Below are 22,302 nucleotides of genomic sequence, written 5' to 3' on the forward strand. Positions count from 1 at the left end.
CTAGTTCATTCATTAAAGTAAAAGTTGGGGTGAACAATTTGTATGCCAGAGTTTACTCTCAAAGGAGAATTCTGGTGATACAGATTGTTCATTCCTATAATTTAAAATTGGAGGGAACACTTTATATGTCAGAGTTTACTCCCAAAGGAGAATTCTGATGATACAACTAGTTCATCCACAAAATTTAATACTGGTAAGAACACTTTGTGTATTAAGATCTACTCCCAAAGGAGGGTCTTGATGACACTATTAGTTCATCCATAATTGATTAAATTCTGATTATTGTTTCTGAGTGTCGAACTCAAAGCATTAATGTGATTAAAATACTTTTCTTGCAGTAAGTATACGAATATTTTACAATGTTTTCTATACAGAATTGACTCTAGTATAGAGAAAGATGAGCAAGTCAAATTTATACTACGAGTTTTAGACCCTGGTTTATCCATTTTAAATCTTAACATCAATTATTATTGAGAATAGTGATAAGGGTCAGAAAAGTACAATGTTTTAGAATATTGGATTAATTACTATATATCAAACCATAGGAATTTCTTAGTTTTGTACATAATGGTTTACTTCAGATGCATTATTATTTCATTAAATTAATGAGGTATGAAAAAGTTGGTTGCATGATTGCTAGATAGATACAAATTTATTTTGCTAATTTGTGTGAAAAATCATTTGTATCTTTTGGGAAATGAAGGAAATGATGGTGATGAAAATATAAGAACTGTGTCAATTGAAGGTTGAAAGAAACAATGACATATGAAGGTTTAGGTGCCGTAAGCATGATACATGATTCGAAGGGAAGAGTAAACCGTTTTTCTATATAAGTTTCGAATAAGATCTTATACATATTTATACAATCTTTTTATATTGAACTTGAGTGCAAATGTTCATATGTATTCTGTCTGTATAAATTTCGAATCAGATCTTATACATGTTTATACATTTTCTTTAGATTAAACTCGAGTACAAATGTTCAAATGTTCAAATTGTTTCAAAATGCCATTTATGTTTGTTCCATTTTTCCTTCCAATAAAAATTTTTATTTGTCATGCATTCGTATTAGCGTTTTTGTTTAAAGTTTTTACTTGTGAGGCATGTATTGGAATCAAATGAAAAATGATTTATGAAAACTTTTTTCAATTTATGGCATAGAGTTTGAAACATAATTTATGACATAAAAGTTTGGAGAATATCTACAATAAGAGTTGTAGAGATTAGTAAATAAAATATTTTCCGCATTTAAGTTTTCTAATCTTAGGATGTGTATTGATTTGTATAAAAGAAAAACAAATCAAACATATCAAGAAAAGATGGTACAAAGAATATAAAGTTTCTTGAAATAATGCATATAGACGCATATAAATCTTTTCTCTATAATGCTTGATAGATATAAATATTTCATTACTTTCATGGATGATTTTCATGGTATAGATATATCTATTTGCCACATGAGAAGTCTCAAGTCATTAGTAATTCTTGAAGCACTTCTCATGGGAAGGAAATGCAACTAGGTAGAAAGGTAAAAATCATCAAATTGAATTGAAGTAGTGAGTGCTAGAAAAAATATTATGAGTCAGGTTCTAATCTTGACCTATTTTTGTAACTTCTTGAAAAGATGTGTAGTAAAATTATTAAAGACAATTGTATATATCTTAAATTATGTTCCTAGTGAGTAGTTTCAAAGACTTTTGAGTTGTGGAACTTGATTAAGGCTTATACATGTATGAATAGTCAATTTAAAGTAAGGTTTTACAATCCAAATGAAAGAAAGTTGGATTGTATAATAGTTAATGGGTATATTATTAATTATTCATGGACATCCAAATGATTTAGGTTGTATTGTCTCTATTCATAGTTTTGATTTTGAGAAAATTAAAATGTCAGATTCGTTATGGTTGGCAAAAATCAGTAGGAGTATAGAAACTAGAGATGTGATTGTTGTAAAGTGCATTTTTATACTTCAAAAATGCTTATAGTCTATTTTGGTTAGGTTGCATGGTGTATTTTCAAAATTTGAATTTGACATAGCAATAAATGAAAGTTTATATATGATTTCACAAGTTATAGAAATAAGTGATTTTATAAAAGATCGATGCATAAAAGAGTGATTGAAATCTATGAATCAATGTAAAGTCTGTAATTTCGTCTAAATTGTCTGAAATGTATAAAAGTCGAATGTAAATGGGTGTTGGAGACAAAACCCTGACTTTAAAAGGTAATGTTCAACGATATAAAATCAGACTTATAATCAAGGATTCTACTAAAAAATGAGCATTGATTAGAAAGAGATTTCTAATAAACTTGAAAGAAACTCATTAAGAATCACTATGGCATGAGTAGCTCATTATGGTCTAGAGTTACATCAAAGAGATGTGAAAACAATTGTAGAATGAAAGTATGAACTCTACAAGAAACGAATAAAAGGATTAGTTAAAAGAGGTAACAGATTTTTTGAAAAATTGGTATCTGAAATTTGATAAAACCAATATTATTTTGGAATTAAGAAAAATATTGTTAATATATATACCCGTAAGTCAGTGGGAGTATATTTGTATTTATGGTCATGCATGTATATGACTTTTAGCAAGTATGAATTATGGTTTGTAGTATGGTATTAAAGTTACGTCTCTAAGGAACTTTAAAAATGAAATTATGAACGAGACATCTTTTGTAATTGAGATTGAATTTAATACCAAAACGATGAGTGTTAAGATTGTCTTAGTATAGTTGCATAGAGTTTTTGAAGATTTTACATGAAGAGTTGTTGTTCAATAGATGCTTTAAAAATAAAATGTGACATGCTCAGTATTTTACATTGTCCTCGTAATGATTAGGTTGTTAAGGAAATTTTGTATATGATTGTTATAATAAATCTGATGATTGCACAAACTTGTATAAGGTTAAAGGTCAATTTTTCAGTTGACATTCTTGGTTATTGCCAAAGTAACATAATGATGTTTGACCCAAAAGTTGTGAAAATAATGCAATGTTATTTGCAAGAAATTAAAGACTATATTGTTACTTTAAGAAGAACTGATACTCTTAAAGTAACTGTATATTCAGACCCTATTTTGTAGAATTACTCTAATGATAAAAATAATACAATTATGGTTATGTATTTTGCTATCTAGTAGAGTTGTTTTATGAGGCAAATCTCTTACTACTTCATGTGTAATATGGACTGAGTTTGTGGTATGTTTTGAGGCCACAATGTATGGTATCTGACTGAGGAAATTTATCTTAGAACTTGGAATTGTTGACTTATAGCCAAGCCGCTAAGAAAGTATTGCAAGAATTCTTCAGAATATTTTTCTCTGAATAATAAGTATTTAATGAAAATTTAAATATATAAGTGTTAAGGAGAAAGTACAGAAACAAATATGTCCATAATAATAGTGTGTTAATGATTATACTTTAAGGGACATGTTGAAAAGATGGGTCATATGCTTATACCCATGATGTGAACATGTGAAAGAGACCATTGATATGATGAGTATTTTGTTACTGAAAATTGAAAGATATTTATCATGGTTGTTTCTGTTTTCTTGTCTTTCCACTTTATATGTACATTAAATGATGTGGATGAATTATGACAAGATAATATCAACAATAGACATGAATTGAAACCCAAGGCATTATAGCATTAGCCTTAATTATCCTAATCAAAGATCATGTTAAATTAAGTTACTGATGTTGTGGTACATGGAAGAGAATTTGTTGATAATATAACAGAGGACCGCCATGACTCGCATTAGTATCTAGTTTGACATTGATATTACGGAACTCATAAAATGTAAATTAAGCTATGAAAAATTTCAGGAAAAGAATTTGCGCAGTATGGTTAATTTCCTGTAATAAACTCATGAACAGAAAATATCATTTATGGGTGTATGGGCCAAGTGGGAGAATGTAAGAGTTCTATTTGAACTCTATGTCCCACTCACCCATATCTGATAGAGTTTTAAATAGTTGTTAGAGTTATAATGGGATTGAAACTCCTAAGAGATAAGATTAACTATTGATCTCTAATTATAGTCAAACTCAAAGACTTAGATTTCATGATGGCCAGGAATCTATAAATAGCACTAAGGGGTTAAAGGGTTCTCACCTACAACATTAAAGTGCCTCTAGCCACCGAGAGACACTAGGAGGCTAAGTTGCTAGGGTGATCATTCTCTCATAGTCAGATTAATTTTTCCATCAAACAGATGGTGAAAGGTACGTATTTAATTATCATTTTTTTATTATTGTGGATCATAGAAAATCAAAAATTCAATTGTTAATGTTCATGTTAAAATATTTAACAGATCGAAGCTGCAAACGTCATTAATATTTCTAGGGTACGTACGTAGGAACAATTCTAGCTAGTTTCTTCCTGCAGTACTTGTTAATATTAAGAGCACTGCTATTCCTACAGAAGTTTTCCACCGAAAACTTCTACCGAAAGGCAAAAGTTATTTTTTTTTTTTTTGCTTTTTTTTCAATCATTTTTTTAAACACTTTAAATATTTTTAAAAAATATAAAAAAATCATAAATTCATTTAAAAACATTCCTTAATCACTAAGTAAAAATAAAAAAAAAAAAAAAATAAAATAAAATACAATTTCGGTAAAAGTTTTCGGTGGAAAACTTCTGTAGGAATAGCATTTTCCTAATATTAATGTTCCTCGATCGTGTGGAGAATTTGGTGGTTGGATGTTGAGTTTCAATGCCTAAAGGAGATCAAAAGCTAGTGGACGGATACGCCTATCACTAGTACTAAAGTACTAGATATAAAAAGATAACGAAATAATAATATGAAACCCATGCATCGCTTGAAAAGATGCATGCAGATCACCAATTTATATATTGAACTAGTTAGTACTTCATCTGCCTGATTCAAATTGGTTCATTTTTCTTTTTGTTGCATTAATTGTGCTAATTAAGAAATGTTATTCTTTTCGTGTACGAGAAATTAATAATATGATAGAAATAAACATATCTTAACTTTTTCTTAATCATATTTAATAAGAATGGTAGAAAAATTAAAAGATAAAATATAGATTTTTTTATTTAATTCAAATATATTTTGCGTCCAGTCATATATATGTAAATTTTGCTTTTAAAAAGTAGATAAATCTAATATTAATATAATTTTTTTTTTTTTTTTGGTGATTGACTCAATTTTTTTATTAAAGGGAGTACTAGGCGTTAAAACTGCATCTATTATTATTTTAAGAAAAACAAAGATTTTTTTGGATCGGAGAGGCGTTTTACTTGGAAGCCCTCCATTTAATTCACATGGAAGAGAGAGAGATATGTGTTGTTAAGCAAAAGGAGGAAGATATTAACTCATCTCAACTCATCTCACTACTATTTATTACTATTCAATAACTTTAACTCATAAATCTCACTACTATTTACAACTCATCTCATTACTATTTACAATCTATCTAAGCTCATCTCAACTCATTTCAAGTAATCTCAAATTATCTTCGAATCCAAACATCTCCTAGATCAAAACGAAATCAGGGAAAGGAAAAGCGGGCGATTAGGTCGGCAGTTCGTCGAAGGAATTGAAAAGGACGTAGTCATTCTTAACGAATCGTAAAATGCCAGCTCTAGCAAGATTTTTTTTGTTGGAAATTAATTGCATTACTTTTACTTTTTGTCCTATTTGCTTCTAGAGCATAAACAGTTTTTTGACATTTTATGGTCAATTCCTGCCTGCCCTCTCTCCCTTTGCCCTCTCCTCCATAAAACAACCTTTTATACCAGCTTACTGCCCTAGATCTCTCCATTTCTGCCACATCAAAATAGCACAAGAGTTCATTCTTGAAAGAATGCAGCTTTCCGTGGGCTTGGGATTTCTCTTTCTGCCACCCATAGGCCTCGCCCTTAGGTTTCTAATATCCCAATTATACAGCTCTTGGCCTCAAAATGTCAACTTCCAACTTGAATCCCTTGGCCTTCCCATGTTTCTCCTTACACTCTTGACCATCTTCGTTGTCATCCTCCTCCGCCTTGAGATCTCGGTGAAGTTTGATCTGAAGGTGGAGGGACTCAGGTTGCGGATAGGAGATGTATCCGGTTCGCTCACAATTTTACTGCTGGCCTCACTCATTTTGCCGCTCTCACTCTTCTGGTTTGCCTATTTGATGCTCTTGATCTTATCTTCTTGTTATGGGCACATTTTTAATCAGCTCAAGAGCTTTGTGTACTGGCTTTGTCACACTTTCAGAGCCACTTTCTGCAATATCGGGCCCCAAGAAGAATCAGAAACAACCCTACCTCAAGTTCAGATTCAACTGAGTACTGAAGTTGAAGGGGGCAATAATGCTTAGGAAGGAACTGACACAAACGCGTTGGTCCTTGTCAAATAGTAGTTTTAAAGAGTGTTTCAGCTTGTAGTCTCGGTATAGGATTTAATTTGTAAGAAATGTCTGAATTAAATCCTGCCATATCTTAGCTTTCGGGGTTAATGTAATGAAGTTGCGATCGAGGATGGATGGGTTTCTAAATATAAATTAGAACAAGTTTATAATAATGATAGATGTTTTTGGGCGTTCAGATTCAACGTACGTTTGATGCTTTCCAATTTTGGATCCTCTCCATTTTACTTATGTATGGGGTTCATGTAATACAAAAACAACTGAATTTCTGTTTTGTAGTCTAGATTCGAGATATCTGTGTGAGTTTTTAAACAAAATGCTTTTTAACTTTTTGGTACGCATGCACCGAAAAGGTGGAGGAGGGATTGGAGGTGGAGGCGGTGCCTGTGGTGGCTTTGGAGGTGGAAAAGGTGGAGGAGTAGGAGGTGGAGGTGGTGCCGGAGGAGGGATTGGAGGTGGAAAAGGTGGTGGCTTTGGAGGTGGAAAAGGTGGTGGTATTGGAGGAGGGATTGGTGGTGAAAGTGGTGCAGGTGGTGGCGTAGGAGGTGGCGGTGGTGCTGGAGGAGGCATTGGAGGTGGAGGTGGAGGTGGTGGTGCTGGAGGAGGGATTGGTGGTGGAAGTGGTATAGGTGGTGGCTTTGGAGGTGGAAAAGATGGTGGTGGTGGTGTAGTAGGTGGTGGTGGTGCAGGTGGAGCAGGAGGTGGTGCTGGCGGCGGTTTGGCGGCGGCGGCAGTGCTGGAGGGGGAATTGGTGGCGGTTTTTAAATATTGATCCCAAAATTTAAAAGCATCGTAGTTGCAATGTAATGTGATGCCATGTTCATGCATGGATATATACTAATATTATCCAATTAGAAGGTCGAATAAATCGAGGCTACTACTTTATGAAAGAAAAAAAGAAAAAAAAAAATCTTGCCATGAATATCTGAGCTTTGCAGGTTAATGTAATGAAGTTGTGAGGAAGCATGGGTAATGTAATCGGTGCGTCTTATATGTTCTTCCTTCCGCGTAGTGATTGAAAGAGGCGAAGACGTTACCAGAGCTCATGGAGGTCGTTCCTGTGGAGAACGATGAATCGAACAACTTCAAAACGCTGTTGTCATTCTATTCCAGCTTCAAAACGCTGCTCGTTGCCTTCTGGCACTCTAGACTCATATATGTATGCTACCTCTTCATTATTTTTCCTACTTGTTTTATAATTATTTTTTGCATATGTCTTGTTTGGTTGGTGGAAGAAAAGTATTTCGGAGTTGGCGTTTTATATTTTTTCTGGGGTAATGAAAAACTCTACTAAATTAGGTTCAATACTTCTCTCTATGTACGCTGCCTTTTCGTAAAGTTCTAATTATTTTGAATTTTCTTTTACATTGAATTGCTTCAAGTGTTTAAACTTCTGGGTTAGGGCTGATTATGTAAGGTACTGATGGTTTTCGTTTTTAATAGTCACTGACTTCGAGATTTCTTCGAGTACTGCGTGATGAGTGTTGTTTGGGCCTTTTTTCCTTTTTGGAAAAAAAAAAAAATAGTTGGGATTGTTATTTTGATAAATGCTGAAATGTGTTTAGGTGGGCGGCATTTTGAGCAGGTAAAGTTTGTGAAACTGTTGTCTTGAACTCTTCAACACTGTGATATATATATGCAGCTTATTTACTTAGAAAATGGATCGTTTGCTTACAAAGCATATATACTAAGTTTGATAAAAATAAGTTTGGATTTTTGGGAAGAATTTAAACGTTGTATTGGTTAAATGTTCTGCATGCACACCAGGGTTTTGAAGAAGCCATCTAGAGTTCATGAAGTTTTGGAATTAAGATATTAATTCAGAGCATGCCCATTTCAATTTGCATAACATCCAGAAGAACTTACTTTATGATCTTTACTTTTTATCTTGGGCGGAGGTTAGTAAAATGTAGTTTATGATCTTTGAGAGAAGGCCACGGGCTTTTATTCATGGAACAGTTAAGTTGATACGTGTATATATATATATATATATATATATATATATATATATATCATGTGTTGCCGAGAGTTCTTCCATGCAGCAGCTGTGCCGTTGATCTGCGAGCAGCATCTCACATATCTGAGAGGATAAGAGTCTTAAGTCGTTGCTTATGATCTGAGCTTGCTATATATATTAATTCTTGGCTCAGGTTTGCTTAACCTAATTCTTTGTCTGCCAAATAATTTTACATCAGTCACGAGGAGTACTCACAACCTACCAAAGTGGCTACGATGTTGGATACGTGTGCTGGTCTGCCATGCATGAGTGTTAATTAATAGCGAGAAACGCGCAAAAGGGAGATCAGTCTGCTAAATTATACTTTGTGTACTGTTCACTTCACAAACAATATTCTTTTTTTTGTACTTAAATATTTTTCGTAAGAGAGAGATCGAGGAACTCTCCTCTGAAGAGTACTCATCCTCTTCTCTACAAAATATGACTCCAAAATTTGAATGGCGCCTAAAGTTGAAATATTGCTAGTGGCCGGACGTACGGATACCTATCAGTACGAGTAAATTAGATAAAGATAATTATGAAATATAAATAATATGAAACCATGAGTACGTACTTGAATAGATGCTGATCGACCAATTTACAGTGTTTGATCACTATATATATATATATAGCTCTCTCTGAGTTGGAAAGATTTCCACTTGATTTCATTAATTAATTTTATATATGTTAGCAATAAACGGCGACATGCATGCTGGGGAATTTATAAAAAGTAGCAATCCTATGTTGTAGACAGACTTGACATGCGTCGAGAAAAAAAAATAAAGACAGACTTGACATGCATGGGTACTTTGGCAAAGGAAAATGATTTACGCGTAGTGTATTTTATAATATTTTATATAACTATGTTTTAAATGAAATGTATTTTTATTTTCTAAAAATATTCTCATTTTATAATATTGTTATGCAATATGTTATACAATATATTTTGTGGCAAACCTTCGGATTCTACAGTAGAGTTTCACTATATATAGCTCTGAATTGGAAGGATTTCCACTTGATTTCATTAATTAATTTTATGTTAGCAGAAAATCCACATGCAGGAGAATTTAATAAAGGAATATTTCATATCATTCAATCTCAACCTAGCTATTATATATATATATATAGAGAGAGAGAGAGAGAGCTTTTAGATGGTTTAAAAGTAGTATTGATTGTATCTGTATTCCAGGAAGTCTGCTAAATTATATCATACTTTATCATGCCTTGGACTTGGTTGGCCTCTGATTTATTATACTCATCATGAATGATTGCTAGCTTTTACTATTTCACTTTTTATATATAAAATTGTATCCCTAGCTATATTATTTTTATTCATTTTGGATGCTTCGGTAATTGAGTATGTGCTAGCTCTCTGTCTCTACATTGTGTTACATATTGGCGCATTCCTCCAATGCAGTGGGCTTTTTGACCTGATTATTTTATCTGATTTAATATAATTAATTAGAAGATTATACATGGAAGCTTATCATGAGGATGTTGGGAAGATTGGCGCCATATATGGCGGCTGTGCCTCTTCTATTCCAGCACCTCTTCTTTTACTTGTCATTATTTGAGACAGGCTTGTTTTTCAAATGACATTTATGGTGGTTTGTACCGTCAACTCTCTCTCTCTTCCCTCCTTTTTTCTTCAGATATGGACAAGTATGACGTACACGTTAGGATGTAGGATTCATTCTTGGTTTGGGGAAAGATCGATCGTACTGTTTGTTACTTTTTTTAGATGGTAAATCTTAGGTGCTCTAACATGATTGATATATATGTATTTAAGGAAATAATAATATGAAACTTCAAAAATAATAATAATAATAATATTGAAATTGAAAAATGAAAACATGGATTTTTTATTTATTTAATATCATTCACATGCATGGCCTAATAATATATATCTTTAAGATAAATATTTGAGGGAAAAAGAAAAAGACATGATGTGAGTTCAAATCCACAAATGGCCTACCGTACGTGCTAATATAATAATAGTTGGGGGTGCATGATCTACGTACACCACTAGTGGCTATGTTTTATGTCAGTGGGGGGTATTAGGGTATCTTTAGAGCACAGAAAGAAGAAGAGTTCTCTCTTTTGTTTTTTTTTTGTTAACGTCGGGATTACTTTAAACTAATCATCCACTGCAAAAAAATTATTTATTTATGACCAGTTAATTCTAACGAAATGACTATTTACAGTTAAAATAAATCTATTTTAATCACAAATAATTTTTTCGTCGTAATTAAATGGTCACAAAAATCTATTTTTCTTGTAGTGATCATCTAAAATCTAGCTAGATTATAAGTCACCTATCTTGGATTAAAAACTACAACTTTAGCTGCTGACTTTAGTCGCTCGGGTCTATTATGGTGAACAGCTGGTAATTAAACTTTAATTTGTGGAGTACTACACCCATAAACAAATTTTTTATCTCACAAACCAATGTGATTTCATATGATTTATCAAATATATTTTACATAAAAATAACTTTACTGTCTCATAAAGTTAATCCCGCTTGTATTTCTCTTAAACTTTTACTCCATAGCAGTTGTATAAATAGATGAGGGCACGCGTCTTTCCATTTCTACTACATTTTCTTTTTTTCAAAATGATGTTTGGGTCAATTTTTTTTGCGATAAATCGGGCTTTGGACTACAAACGATTTGGGTTTGTTTTTAAATCTTCTTTGGGCTGAGAAATTTTCTTAGCTAAGATGAATTTGTGCCAATTTTTTAAATTAAATTTTTGCTTGGACCAAGAGATTTATGGAATTGCAGCCCAGTGTGCTGGACGCACATCCAGCCCATCCTCTTGATCCAAAAATTTTTTTTGGTCATTAGAAGAAAAAAGGTCTATGTGGTATTTTCAACACAAAAACCTCTCACACAATAACTATAAGCTCAACCATTGGGATAGAGATTATTGTTAGTGTGTTTGCTATTTTTTATTTATTAATTCACCATGTAATTATGACATAAAATATTTATTTTTTTGAAATATGTTTTTGCATGTGCTTATTGAATATATGCATGCCATGATATTATGATGTCATGTTTTATCGTATTTATAGGAATTTTATTTTACATTATAAATTGCTTAGATTATTATTTTTTGGTGAATAATAATTGTTTGGATAAAATGTGATGTGATTATTTTTGTACATGTATTGTGATTACATGTAATTGTATGAACTTATTTTATCACTTATATTGTTAGACTATTTTTAAGAATTGTCTTCAATTTTTTTAGAATGTGATAAACTAGAGGATTAAGTATCCTGAGTTTGATTAGTCCATACTTACGATTAGCTCAAATTGATTTCTTCGATCTAGGAAGAAATTATTTTTACATGTAATTGACTCAGTAGATTACTTATCCTAATGGGAGTATGATTGAGATTGATTTGAAATTAATCTCATATACAATATAAATTTGCGTGAAAATTAAGTTAGAAATTAATAATTAGGCATTGAGGCGCAAGAGATGATTGAGAAGTTTAACGAATTTTTGATCTTGCGATAAGTATTAATTATTTTTATTTTAACTTAGATTAAGGTGGAAGATTTCCTATATGTGTGCAATTAGATGCGCATATGTTAGTAACTTTGAGATAACCGAGAATAAAGCCCAAAGATAATGTATGCGACTTAGTTGTCACATTAATCTCCTCCATGAGCAATAGTTGGAAACTAATTAAGATCATTATGAGTGTCAAATAGTCTTAGACTATCATTATGGTAAAAACCTCTTAAAGGTCTAGAATAAAATTGAAAGTGCGCGTGGAATGCATGCACTATAATTTTTATAGAAGTTGATGAGATCAACTGTTAGATAGAAATAAACCATTATTTTGCCTTTGAATCTTGTGGGTAATAATAGAAGTTGCGTGTTGTTTTTGTAACGCAAAGATTAATTGCTCCTATATTTAAGGTTGAACATTATAATCTTGAAACAACTTAAATTAACTCATAGATAAACACATACTTTCTTTACTTGCTACTATGTCTAGCAAGTAATGACATTAAAATTTGGGTGTGCAAGAGTGTTGAGGACATTCTTGATTGGCACATTCATTTTTTAAAGGTTATATCAGTGCACATTTACGTGGTATTAACATTGGTAATCTTGCTCAAGTTTTATATCTCTCTAGCGAGAAAAAATAGGTTCTTGTAGAAATATGAAGAGCACCCATTGAGAGTAATACCAATCAACTTGGAGGTTTGCATGGTAACTGTGGCAAAAAGTCTAAATAATTAGGTACAACTTATCTAAGCCTAACCTAAAAAGTGTTGCTTGTGGTTGCACTGATGCAAAATAGGTTTTAGGCTAAGATAATTTCTCACAAAATTTTTCTTTTCTCTCCTATAGTGGATTAGAGAATATGAAAAATATTGAGTATGCAATAAATAAGGATATATCGCTAGTTAGTAGCTAAAACATCACCTACTGCATTTGTTGGACACTGTTTTTATTAGTGCTTTTAATGCGATATTAGTGAAATCTATACCTAATTTGATTTAAGACTCATTGAAAATAGTAGTGTAAGTGAGAATTTCTAGAGGTTTTAAAGTTGGATGGTCACTCTTTGACTGAGTGATATTATTTCTCGGGTGGAGAGATGATATACTAAAATGTGCCGTGGAGACATAGGATAATGGGTGTGAAACTTGAGAAATTGAAGTTGTCTCACTAATGAGATACCTCTCCTTTATTTAGAAGAGTCAAAGAGAAAAGACAATATGAATATTTTCTATGTGAAAGTTTCTATACGTGCACACTAAGGACATGAAATAATAAAAATATTGTTTCATCATATAAATACTATACAAAATTTTTTTTAGGAAAATATATTTTTCAATTAAAATATTTTCAAAATCACTATCATATGAGTTATATGATGAGAACAATTATCTACAGTTTATTGACTTGCTGAGAATGGTGTTGAATTATGGTACAAAGCAGTTGTTACATCACACTTGGGTTGATGTAATATGGGGTTGCGGCCTTAATTCTGATTTGTCGTCCTTAGATCGAGTTCATTCACCTTTGAGAAAGGCTGAGTGACTATTTTGTGCAAAAATGAATTTTATTAAATATCTAGAGGATCTAAGTTTGATAAGTTTTTTGGTTGAGTCAAGAAAATTATTCATATTTTCGGCGAGGGTGGGGAATTGTGAATTTTTGTAAACACTTATTTTTAAAAAGAACATTTCATTACGTTTTATTCCACATTACGTTTCATTCCACAATCTTAATATTTTCAAATTTTTTAAAAGATCGTTGAAAATAATGAGAATAATTCAACAACTAGTGTGAGTATATTTTTGAGTGATGGTGTACCACTAGTGATAGTAACTCCAAAAGTTATCGAATATAAAGATCCTCATAAATAGCGTGGAAACAATATATTAATATTATCTCGTCGTTTCGTTACTAGAAGAGAATATTTATAATATGGATCCGCTAAAGGTATTGACTTCACATAGTAGGAATCTCAACATAGAATCTTAGATTCACTTCACTTATATGATCCAACCAGAGTTGTTGATCTGATTGACATAGAAAAGTGGAATTGATAGAGGTATAGATCCATCTCTTGGCACTAATTGAGTTGAATTTAGATAACCATTGATCGCATATTTATTGAAACTTTTCTTGAAGGAGTTAAATAGTTGATTCTCATAATAAGAGAATTAGATGGTTAGCTTTTGTAATGTTTAGGCATGAAATAATTTCAATACATGATTGTTGCTAGTACTATTTTGGTACAAAAAGCAAATGAATAATGCTACTACTGTTTACATGCTACCTAAACAAATCATCTATTCAAAGATACCCAATGTACCTAGTTGTTTTTGTTATTAATGACCTATTGAATAAAATGGGGTTCTTTGAATGCTGTTGACAATCTTAGAAAAGTGACATCCTAAAAGATATTGCAAATTGATTGCCTTAGATAATTAATTGTCGCCTAATAAGAGGTTTTCCATACTACGAGGTGATGGATATGAGTTTGTGAAAAGTAGCTAAAACTTCACGTCTTGTGAGACTGTGTATAAGAAAAATAGTTTCTAGAAGGTTTTGTTCAAAATCCATAGACAATTAATGAGATTGATAATATAAAAAAATCTAATTTTGCCTATACTATTTGGTGTTTCCATTATGGTTTGCTCATGGGAGTTAGAGTTTAAAATTTTGTTAAATAGTAAATATGGCTTACTTGATTAAGTGAGTTTGTGATGCAATTGTCATTAAAAATAATGACTATAATATTTTGATTGTCTTTGGGGGCAAAGGCCCTAATCGCTTTACCCTCAATGAAAACTAAATTATGGTTATCTCACATGCTTTTGTTGAGTACAAGAGATTTATATGAAACTTTGAAGTCGCAAATTAAGTTTGTTGAATGACATTTGTGGTCACCTTGTAGATTCTTAAAAATCACAGTTGGATTTGCTAACTAGAATCTAAGATTTATATTGTGAGTTTGACCCAAATGAGATTTGTGATGAGTCGTCATTGACTTCATGGATGTACAAAGGACTTTTATATGTAAAAGTAGAGTATTTTGATAGGAGCATATTTTGAAAAATTACTACACATTAGAATGCACATGGAGAGAAATAGTCATTAAACACCACTTGAGAGTTGTGGTTTAATAATTTGTAGTTGACCATGTGATTTCTCTCTACCTTATGGTATTGCTCGTCGTGCACATGATACTGGTTTGTTCTATGATCATGTGGCATAATTGGAAGCATTTTTTTTTGTAAGCACACATATTCACTGTAAATTTAGAAGTTATGGTGAAAAATATATATCGATAGGTTTAGATCGGCTCACTCACACAAGTAATCGCCTTTGATGCTACAAAGGGATAGTGAGCAAAGATGAGACAATATGTTACTCGATACTTGTCCAGAGATGGATAAGTTGTAAGACACAAAAAATATGTTGCCTTAGTAAGAGCTAAGATAACGTCCATTATATTTAAAAGAATTGTGCATGGTTACCCACAATCCATGTAGCTTGTAGTCTAGCTAGATGTGAGAACCTCTTTGGCGTTTCGGATAGCGAGCAAATCGAGGGACTCGGGTTAAGCACTGAGATAGCAACTAGACTAAGATTTGTACGGTGAATTGAGATTAAATATATGTTTTTTCTTAGAAAGAGAACTCCACCGTAATATTATTTCATATTACATGTGCTTTTGCGACCAATTGTAAAGGTGAGTGAATAAATCCCTGCTTCCTCACCGTGAGTCCTGTTAGTCATAATTGATGACCTTAATTTATCTATGCTCTTAGGAGACATTTGACGATGTCTTGAGGTTGATGTTTTAGTGTTTGCTACTTTGGCATGTTATCTGTGGTCCTGAATAATGCGGTCTAAAGAGGCATTGCTGGGAAAGCGAGTGGACTGAAACTAAATGATATGAGGGTGAAGAAAAGACTATTTGGTAACACATCGATATTGGTGTATATTTACTATTGGCAAGTTATGTTGCGTCTTGGAAGTTGCGACATAGATGTGAGTACATTATGTTTTATAAAGATTGAGCATTGCTCTGAGTCATTTGGATTCAAGAGGGATTAAGGATGCTTATTCTGATGTGACCATATGAGTCGGGGCATAACGAGACACTTTTAGGGATGTTGCTGTGCTGGTCATCTCTCCAAGAGACTTGGTATAGTGCTCCCACCTTTTCTTTTACAACTGTCCTCGATGGTCGCACGACCTATTTGTCATTATGAAAAAGATTGAGAATATATTAAGGAATGCAGACTTGAGATCTTGCCCACTATGTATGAGTAGAAGATGTAAAAAATGGACACCCATAGTGAACATCCCTTCACCTTTTCTTGGAGGTTATGAAGTGGTTCTAAACCACTTCATGAGGCTTGATAGCTGGCCATTAAGGGCCAACGGGGGGTTACACTTAGATGGGCTATTTACTCCCTCCTTGAGGACAATACTTGCATTAAGAAATCTCTCTCTCAAAGAATTCTCTCTAGTCCCGATATTTAGGCTGTAAAATATGTGAGTGTTGCTCTAATTTTACTATATAGCACACTCCATCATCGATATAAAGATCGTGGACGAACAATGATGCTTCAGAATCTGTGGAATAACAATACTAGATCTAAGATATAACCAACGAGGTAATATTAATTCCGCTACATATTCTAATATAATATTTCTAACATATAAGCTTTCTTTAGTTATTAGGGTTTTTTTTAGCAGCTTTGTTTAGAATGATCGATGTTTATTGGGGTTCATGTTCAGTAAATCATGATGCATGCTTTCCAATTGTTGGATCCTCTCCATTTTACTTATGTACAGGGTCCATTTAGTACAAAACAACTTTCTGTTTGTAGTTTAGACTTTGAGTTAGATATTTGAGTGAGTTTAAAACAAAAAACAGTTACGACCAAGTCATGCGTTCTTAACGAAATATAATGATACACGTATAATTATTTTTAAAACAAGTATATTTAGTTAAAAAATAATGTTATTTCATAAAAAAATATTTTTTATTTTAAATATTATATAAAATTGTATGTCTATATTTTTATCTCTAAAATTAGGAAAACATTAGGAAAATAAAGGGTACCACAAACTAATGGCACATGTCACATCAGTTTCTTTTTGTTTTTTTCTTCTACCTAGCCCGTCCCTCTCCCTCGCCTTTCCTTTCCTTTGCCAGACCCCAGACAGACCGAGCCAGTTTCTTGTCACCCATCTCATCGCCGACAACCATAACAAAAGCCCTAGCCAAAAGCCCTATACCGTCAAGGACAATGCCGATACAACCAGGTCTCTCTCTCTCTCTCTGCGCTTCAGATGCCGACAACCTTCTTTTGGCAGACCATGACCAAAATCTACGACGACTCTTTGATTCAAACAATTCAAACACCAGTTGAGGCAAGTGGAGTAAGATTTTGGTGGGCCACCTCAATTTCAGCCATAGCGAACTTGGTGAATGGAGCGTCCATCATTGTTTTCTGTCTCTGTCAAATGTCCTCACACAGAGGAAAAGTTGCAGAGAAAGAGAGAGTGAAAGAGTGGGCAAAGGATTGAGTGAGGATTGAAGGTAGAGCAAGATTTTGTTGTGTTGCTTGCTGACGGGGTTAATGCACAGATAGAGATATGGTGTTTGAGAGAGAGTGTCATCTGCCTCGCAGGCTGTGGGTCTTGGTGTCGCAAGGGGCTTCTGATGTTGTGGGCCTGGATCGTACCTGATGGGTTGATAGTCTATGGGAGTTAATTAGGGAGTCCGATAAGCTTGTTAATTTATGGTTTACATAGTCAATTAAGTGGGTCAGTAGTGGTTGTCTACATGGGTCAGTGGTAGTTGTGTTAGAGTTAGTCCTTTATTTACTGCAGTTAAGAGAATAACTTCTTGTCGGTCCTGGTGTTCTCCCCCTAATAATAGCCTTCAATAGGCGTGTTCCATGTTGCCCTCCCATTTGAGTTATCATAAACCGCACAACACCACATAACTCACGGGAACAAAAACCTCATAGAAACCAAGTTGGAGAAGAACACTTCCGTCACCCATCGCCTTGCTTGCATGAAAGTCAAGTAATTCCTTCCATCCCTCTCTATTTCGTCAATGCCTGTAAAAACCTCTGCTACCCATGTTTGGTTTTCAAGGAAGCTAGAAGAAAATGAATTGAACGAAACAATAAAGAAACTAGGAAACTCTTTTGTTTACTCTTTCAGATTCTTCTTTCTTTATGGTTTCTTAAAAAAAAAAAAAAAGATTTCTTTACTTGGAATTCGTTTAGTTGCGGTAGAATTGGTTCGATGAAGGAGCTCGAATCCGATTCTAGCCTTTTTTCATTTTTATTTTGCTTGGGAACGTAACAAATTGTGAAATGTAAAATGAGAAAAAGAAGGAAGAGAAAACACGTTTCAACTTTTTCAGAATGCATTCATGAAATTTTAAAAAATGGGACAACGTTGAAATTTGTTGAAGCAACTGGTCCAACTATTGGAGTAGAAGTTCTAAAAATCATGGAACGAGTGAAATTAATGAGGTTCTAAATTTGTTGAAGCAACTGGTCCAACTATTGGTGTTTTCATACGAGAGAGGAGAAGAAACTAATGGCAAGAGTCTTTTGTTTTCAATTTAATCACATGTGATGCGGCTCATGAAACTAGTGTATGGAGTGCTGAAGTGTCATGCCACTATTGAAGACCGTTGAACCCCTGAAATCGGTGCCTCCGTTCCAAAGAGGAAATATGTTGTTAATTGCTATTATTTTGGGTAATGGGTCATGATGTCTGTTACTTTGCTAATGTATTTAATTTTCGTGGATTAAAGTAAAAAAGCAGTGAAGTCTTTTGCCAATTGTTATCTTTTGGAGGAGAAACCCCTCAAAGTGGTTTTCTTATTTTATTTCCAGTACTTGAGAGACGTTAAAGTGGTATACAAGCCAGGTTGGGCCCATGATGGAGGGTACTGGAACTCGTTATTCACTATTAGTGGATGCTGTAGCTACGGTTAGGCAGGCGTAGGAGGTTTATCAGTAGAATCAGAAGTCATTGCAATGAGAAGTGGATGGCTTGGCACAACAACTGTAGACCTTGTTGATGAGTGTGGATGCACTTCTGAAAAGCCAAGAAAAAAAAAAGGATGCAGGGGAGTATTCTGGATCACAAGTGACCAACCCCTTGTATGACGATCATGGGGGTATCCAAACTCTTGCTATCTGTTTGGATCTTCTTAGGTTTGATGGTAATGATTTGCATGAATGAGTCTATCAGTTCAATCAATTCTTTGCCTACGATCAAACCAACCCCCACCACAGGGTCTTATTGGCTTCCTTCCATATAGAAGGAAAGGCACTTACTTGGTTCCAAGATATAGAAAACTTCTGGAGGGATATCTAGCTGGGAGGGCTTTGTGAGGTCATTACACTCTAGGTTCAACCCAACAACCTATGATGACCCCCATGGAAGCCATGATGAAGCTTAGACAGACCACTTCAATTGAAGCCTGCGAACTCAATTTGAAATCTTATCAAATCAATTAAAGGGACTTGTTGAGCCCTATAAGCTTAGCTGCTTCTTAATGTTTGGGAGAGGACATATGGTTCATGGTAAGGATGCTTAACCCTTAAACTCTCACAACTGCTTTCGGTTTGGCTAAAATGCAGGAAGAAAATGTTGCAGCCTCTAAGAGATCTGCTAGATTGGGACCAGGGCCACCTCAAACCCGAATCAGTTACTCTCAGCCCATGAAAAGACAACAATTATTCATGTACAAGGATTGACACCTATACAGACGAAGGAACAGAGGGATAAGGACCTATGCTATAATTGTGATGAAAAGTGGGGACCGGGACACAGATGCAAGGCAGCTAGATTATTCATTATGGAGTGTGAGGATTCTAGCGATGATGCAGTGTGTGGAAAGACAACCAGGTTGGAGGAAGGTGAAGGAAGCATGGCCATTGTAGAACCAAAAATCGTTGAAGTTGAACTAGGGATATCCATACACGCATTAGTGGGCTCCCCCAATCCAAGAACTATGAGGCTCATGGGACAAATACATGGATGCAGAGTGGTGATTTTGATTGATACAAGAAGTACTAATAACTTCCTAGAACTGTCAATTACTCAAAGGGCCAAATTACCAACGCAACCTACCAAGGGAATAGCAGTGAAGATGGCGAATGGTGAAACACTTCTCAGCTAAGCAGATGTGGAATGATGCAATTACACTAGGGGTGGGCAGCAGGGGCTTGCCCCCCGCTACCCCGCACCACCCATACTGCGGGGGCCCCCGCCCAGCATGGAGGATCCCTAGCGGGGCGGGAGGTGGGCTGACCTACCAGGTTTGGCCCATAAAATGCCAGCTTCTATAGATTTTAATGGGCTTAGTTTCCATGATTTATTCTCCTTTGGTCGACATGTGTTTTTGCTTGCCAATGAGTGTCATGATGCCAAATTTGCCATGTGAAAACTTGCTAGCCGGGGTTTTATTTCGGAAGATCTTTTCCATTATTGATGCCTTGGTAATAGGATGATTCTGCATTAGTAGTTTTCTGTTGGACTCTGTGTGGTGCACAAACAACTAGATATATTAATAATCGGCTGGGTAGTCAAATACAACCAGTATGGGACATTGTTCTCATAAGGTAACTTTTCTTAAAAGATATGAATTAAGATGGTATTGTGCATTGGTATGGAGAAAATTACTAACTAGAAATTTATTTATAAGGTATTCTTCTCTCCTGCCACACATACTAAACCTGGATGTTGAGTTTTTTGAGCATCATTCTAAAATCTGATTTAGTTAGCCGTGCGTACGTGGGCATTACTGAGAGTGTGTGGGTACTCTGTAGTCTGTATTCTCTGCATCACGAATTTTATAGTGGGCATTAAGAACTTGGCCTGATGATAGCAGATCCTGAAAAATTTTGGGACTATGACCTCTTAAGGGTGTTGGAGATCTTTTGGTTTCATCCGTGTTTTTTTCCTTTTTAGTTATTATTTTTTACTTCTTTTTATTTATCGACTTATGGTTCTTTATGCCTGTTGACATGTACTAGACTTTGTGTGTGCCAGGGTGCCATAGAGTTGTATATGTTGAATGTTCTGCGCTCAAAACTAATTCCTCTACTTGTTTTTGAGCTGGCTTCTTGTTTCTGCTCACAATAGCACAATCACCCTTTTGATTTTGGAAAACAAAATGAAATATATATTTTTGCAGATACACCACCTGTTCTACAAATTCATCATTTTTTTAAATTATCTTTATTTTATATTTCTTCTTTGTTATTGAGATAGATACAATAGATTATTAGCTTCCAAGCATCGCATTTGTTCTTGATTTTATGGACATGACATATTTACAGATTCTTAGGTTCTTAGGGCATGCCAAACACAAGAAATTTTTGGACTAACATGAGAACCATGTGCTATCGCTTCTCCACGTTGCATATATTTTTTTGCATCCGAGTTCCTTTCTATAGTTGACTTTATACAAAGAAAATCTACAGGTTGTGATATCTTTTGCATTGAATTTCTGTTGACTGTCATTCCCGTTCCTCTTTACTGAATTAGTCTTATATGTCATTTAGGTTTTGCTTGTGGAAAGCCTTTTGATCAAGATGAATGTTCAAAAAGATAGAAGATATCAAGTGATCTGGATAGAAGATTCAAAAAGAAGATATCAAGCAGAAAGAATTTCGAACTATCAAGAAGTTATCTAAGGCAGCTATCTGATGAAACTTCAGCGCTGACTGTTAGTAGTCTATCAGTAGAGTTCTCTCGTTAGAAGATTCCTGCTACACCTGAAACTCCTATCAGATTTGTTCCGTCAGCAGAATCCTACTGCAATTAGAATTGATTTTCAGATTGTTTATTTAGGGGATCTTATTGGTTAGGATCTGGAGTGATTCAAATCTAGATATTTTCTAGAGCACTTTATAGTGCATTGTTTTGGTGAGAAAATTCCTTAGTGAATTTTTCTATTTGTGATCTCTCTTTGAATGTGATCGTGCTTTGAGTATGGATCGTGTGATTGGACTTCAGCCCCTAGAGTTCTAGGAGGAAAGACAATATTTGAAGATCGCTAGAGGTTCTGGCTGCTACCGTGGTAGAAGACAAACGGGTCGTTTGTCTGGGCAAGTGTGAGAGTCAAGTTACAAAGGTTTTGTAATTAATGAAAGATTGACTTTTCTGGGTTTGGCTACCCCGTAGGGTTTTATCTTTAAAGAGTTCTTTAAATGGTTTCTTTTCGATAATAATGTTAGTGTTTTGTAATTTATTTTATGTAATTAATTTAAATATTAAATTAATTGCATGCTTGAATACTAACTAATTTGTTGAGTGAATTGACAGATATTTCCGTTGCATTACAGGGGTACTTGGGTAATTTCAATTGGCATCAAAGCGTGGTTCAC

General features: G+C 34.1%; 1 protein-coding gene across 1 annotated transcript; it reads left to right on the forward strand.

Moving 5' to 3' along the window:
• The first annotated feature begins 6,721 nt into the window (after nucleotides 1–6,721).
• On the forward strand, nucleotides 6,722–7,153 carry LOC109001041 (glycine-rich cell wall structural protein-like). Its single transcript, XM_018978156.1, has one exon. It carries the CDS (start codon nucleotides 6,722–6,724, stop codon nucleotides 7,151–7,153), a length of 432 nt encoding a protein of 143 aa, XP_018833701.1.
• Nucleotides 7,154–22,302: the final 15,149 nt, after the last annotated feature.

This window comes from Juglans regia, chromosome 5 (assembly GCF_001411555.2).
Source record: "Juglans regia cultivar Chandler chromosome 5, Walnut 2.0, whole genome shotgun sequence".
Classification (NCBI taxonomy): Eukaryota; Viridiplantae; Streptophyta; class Magnoliopsida; order Fagales; family Juglandaceae; genus Juglans; species Juglans regia.

What these genes read in the sequence shown, in the direction of transcription:
- LOC109001041 (XM_018978156.1), top strand. Translation starts at nt 6,722, where the DNA reads ATGCACCGAAAAGGTGGAGGAGGGATTGGAGGTGGAGGCGGTGCCTGT.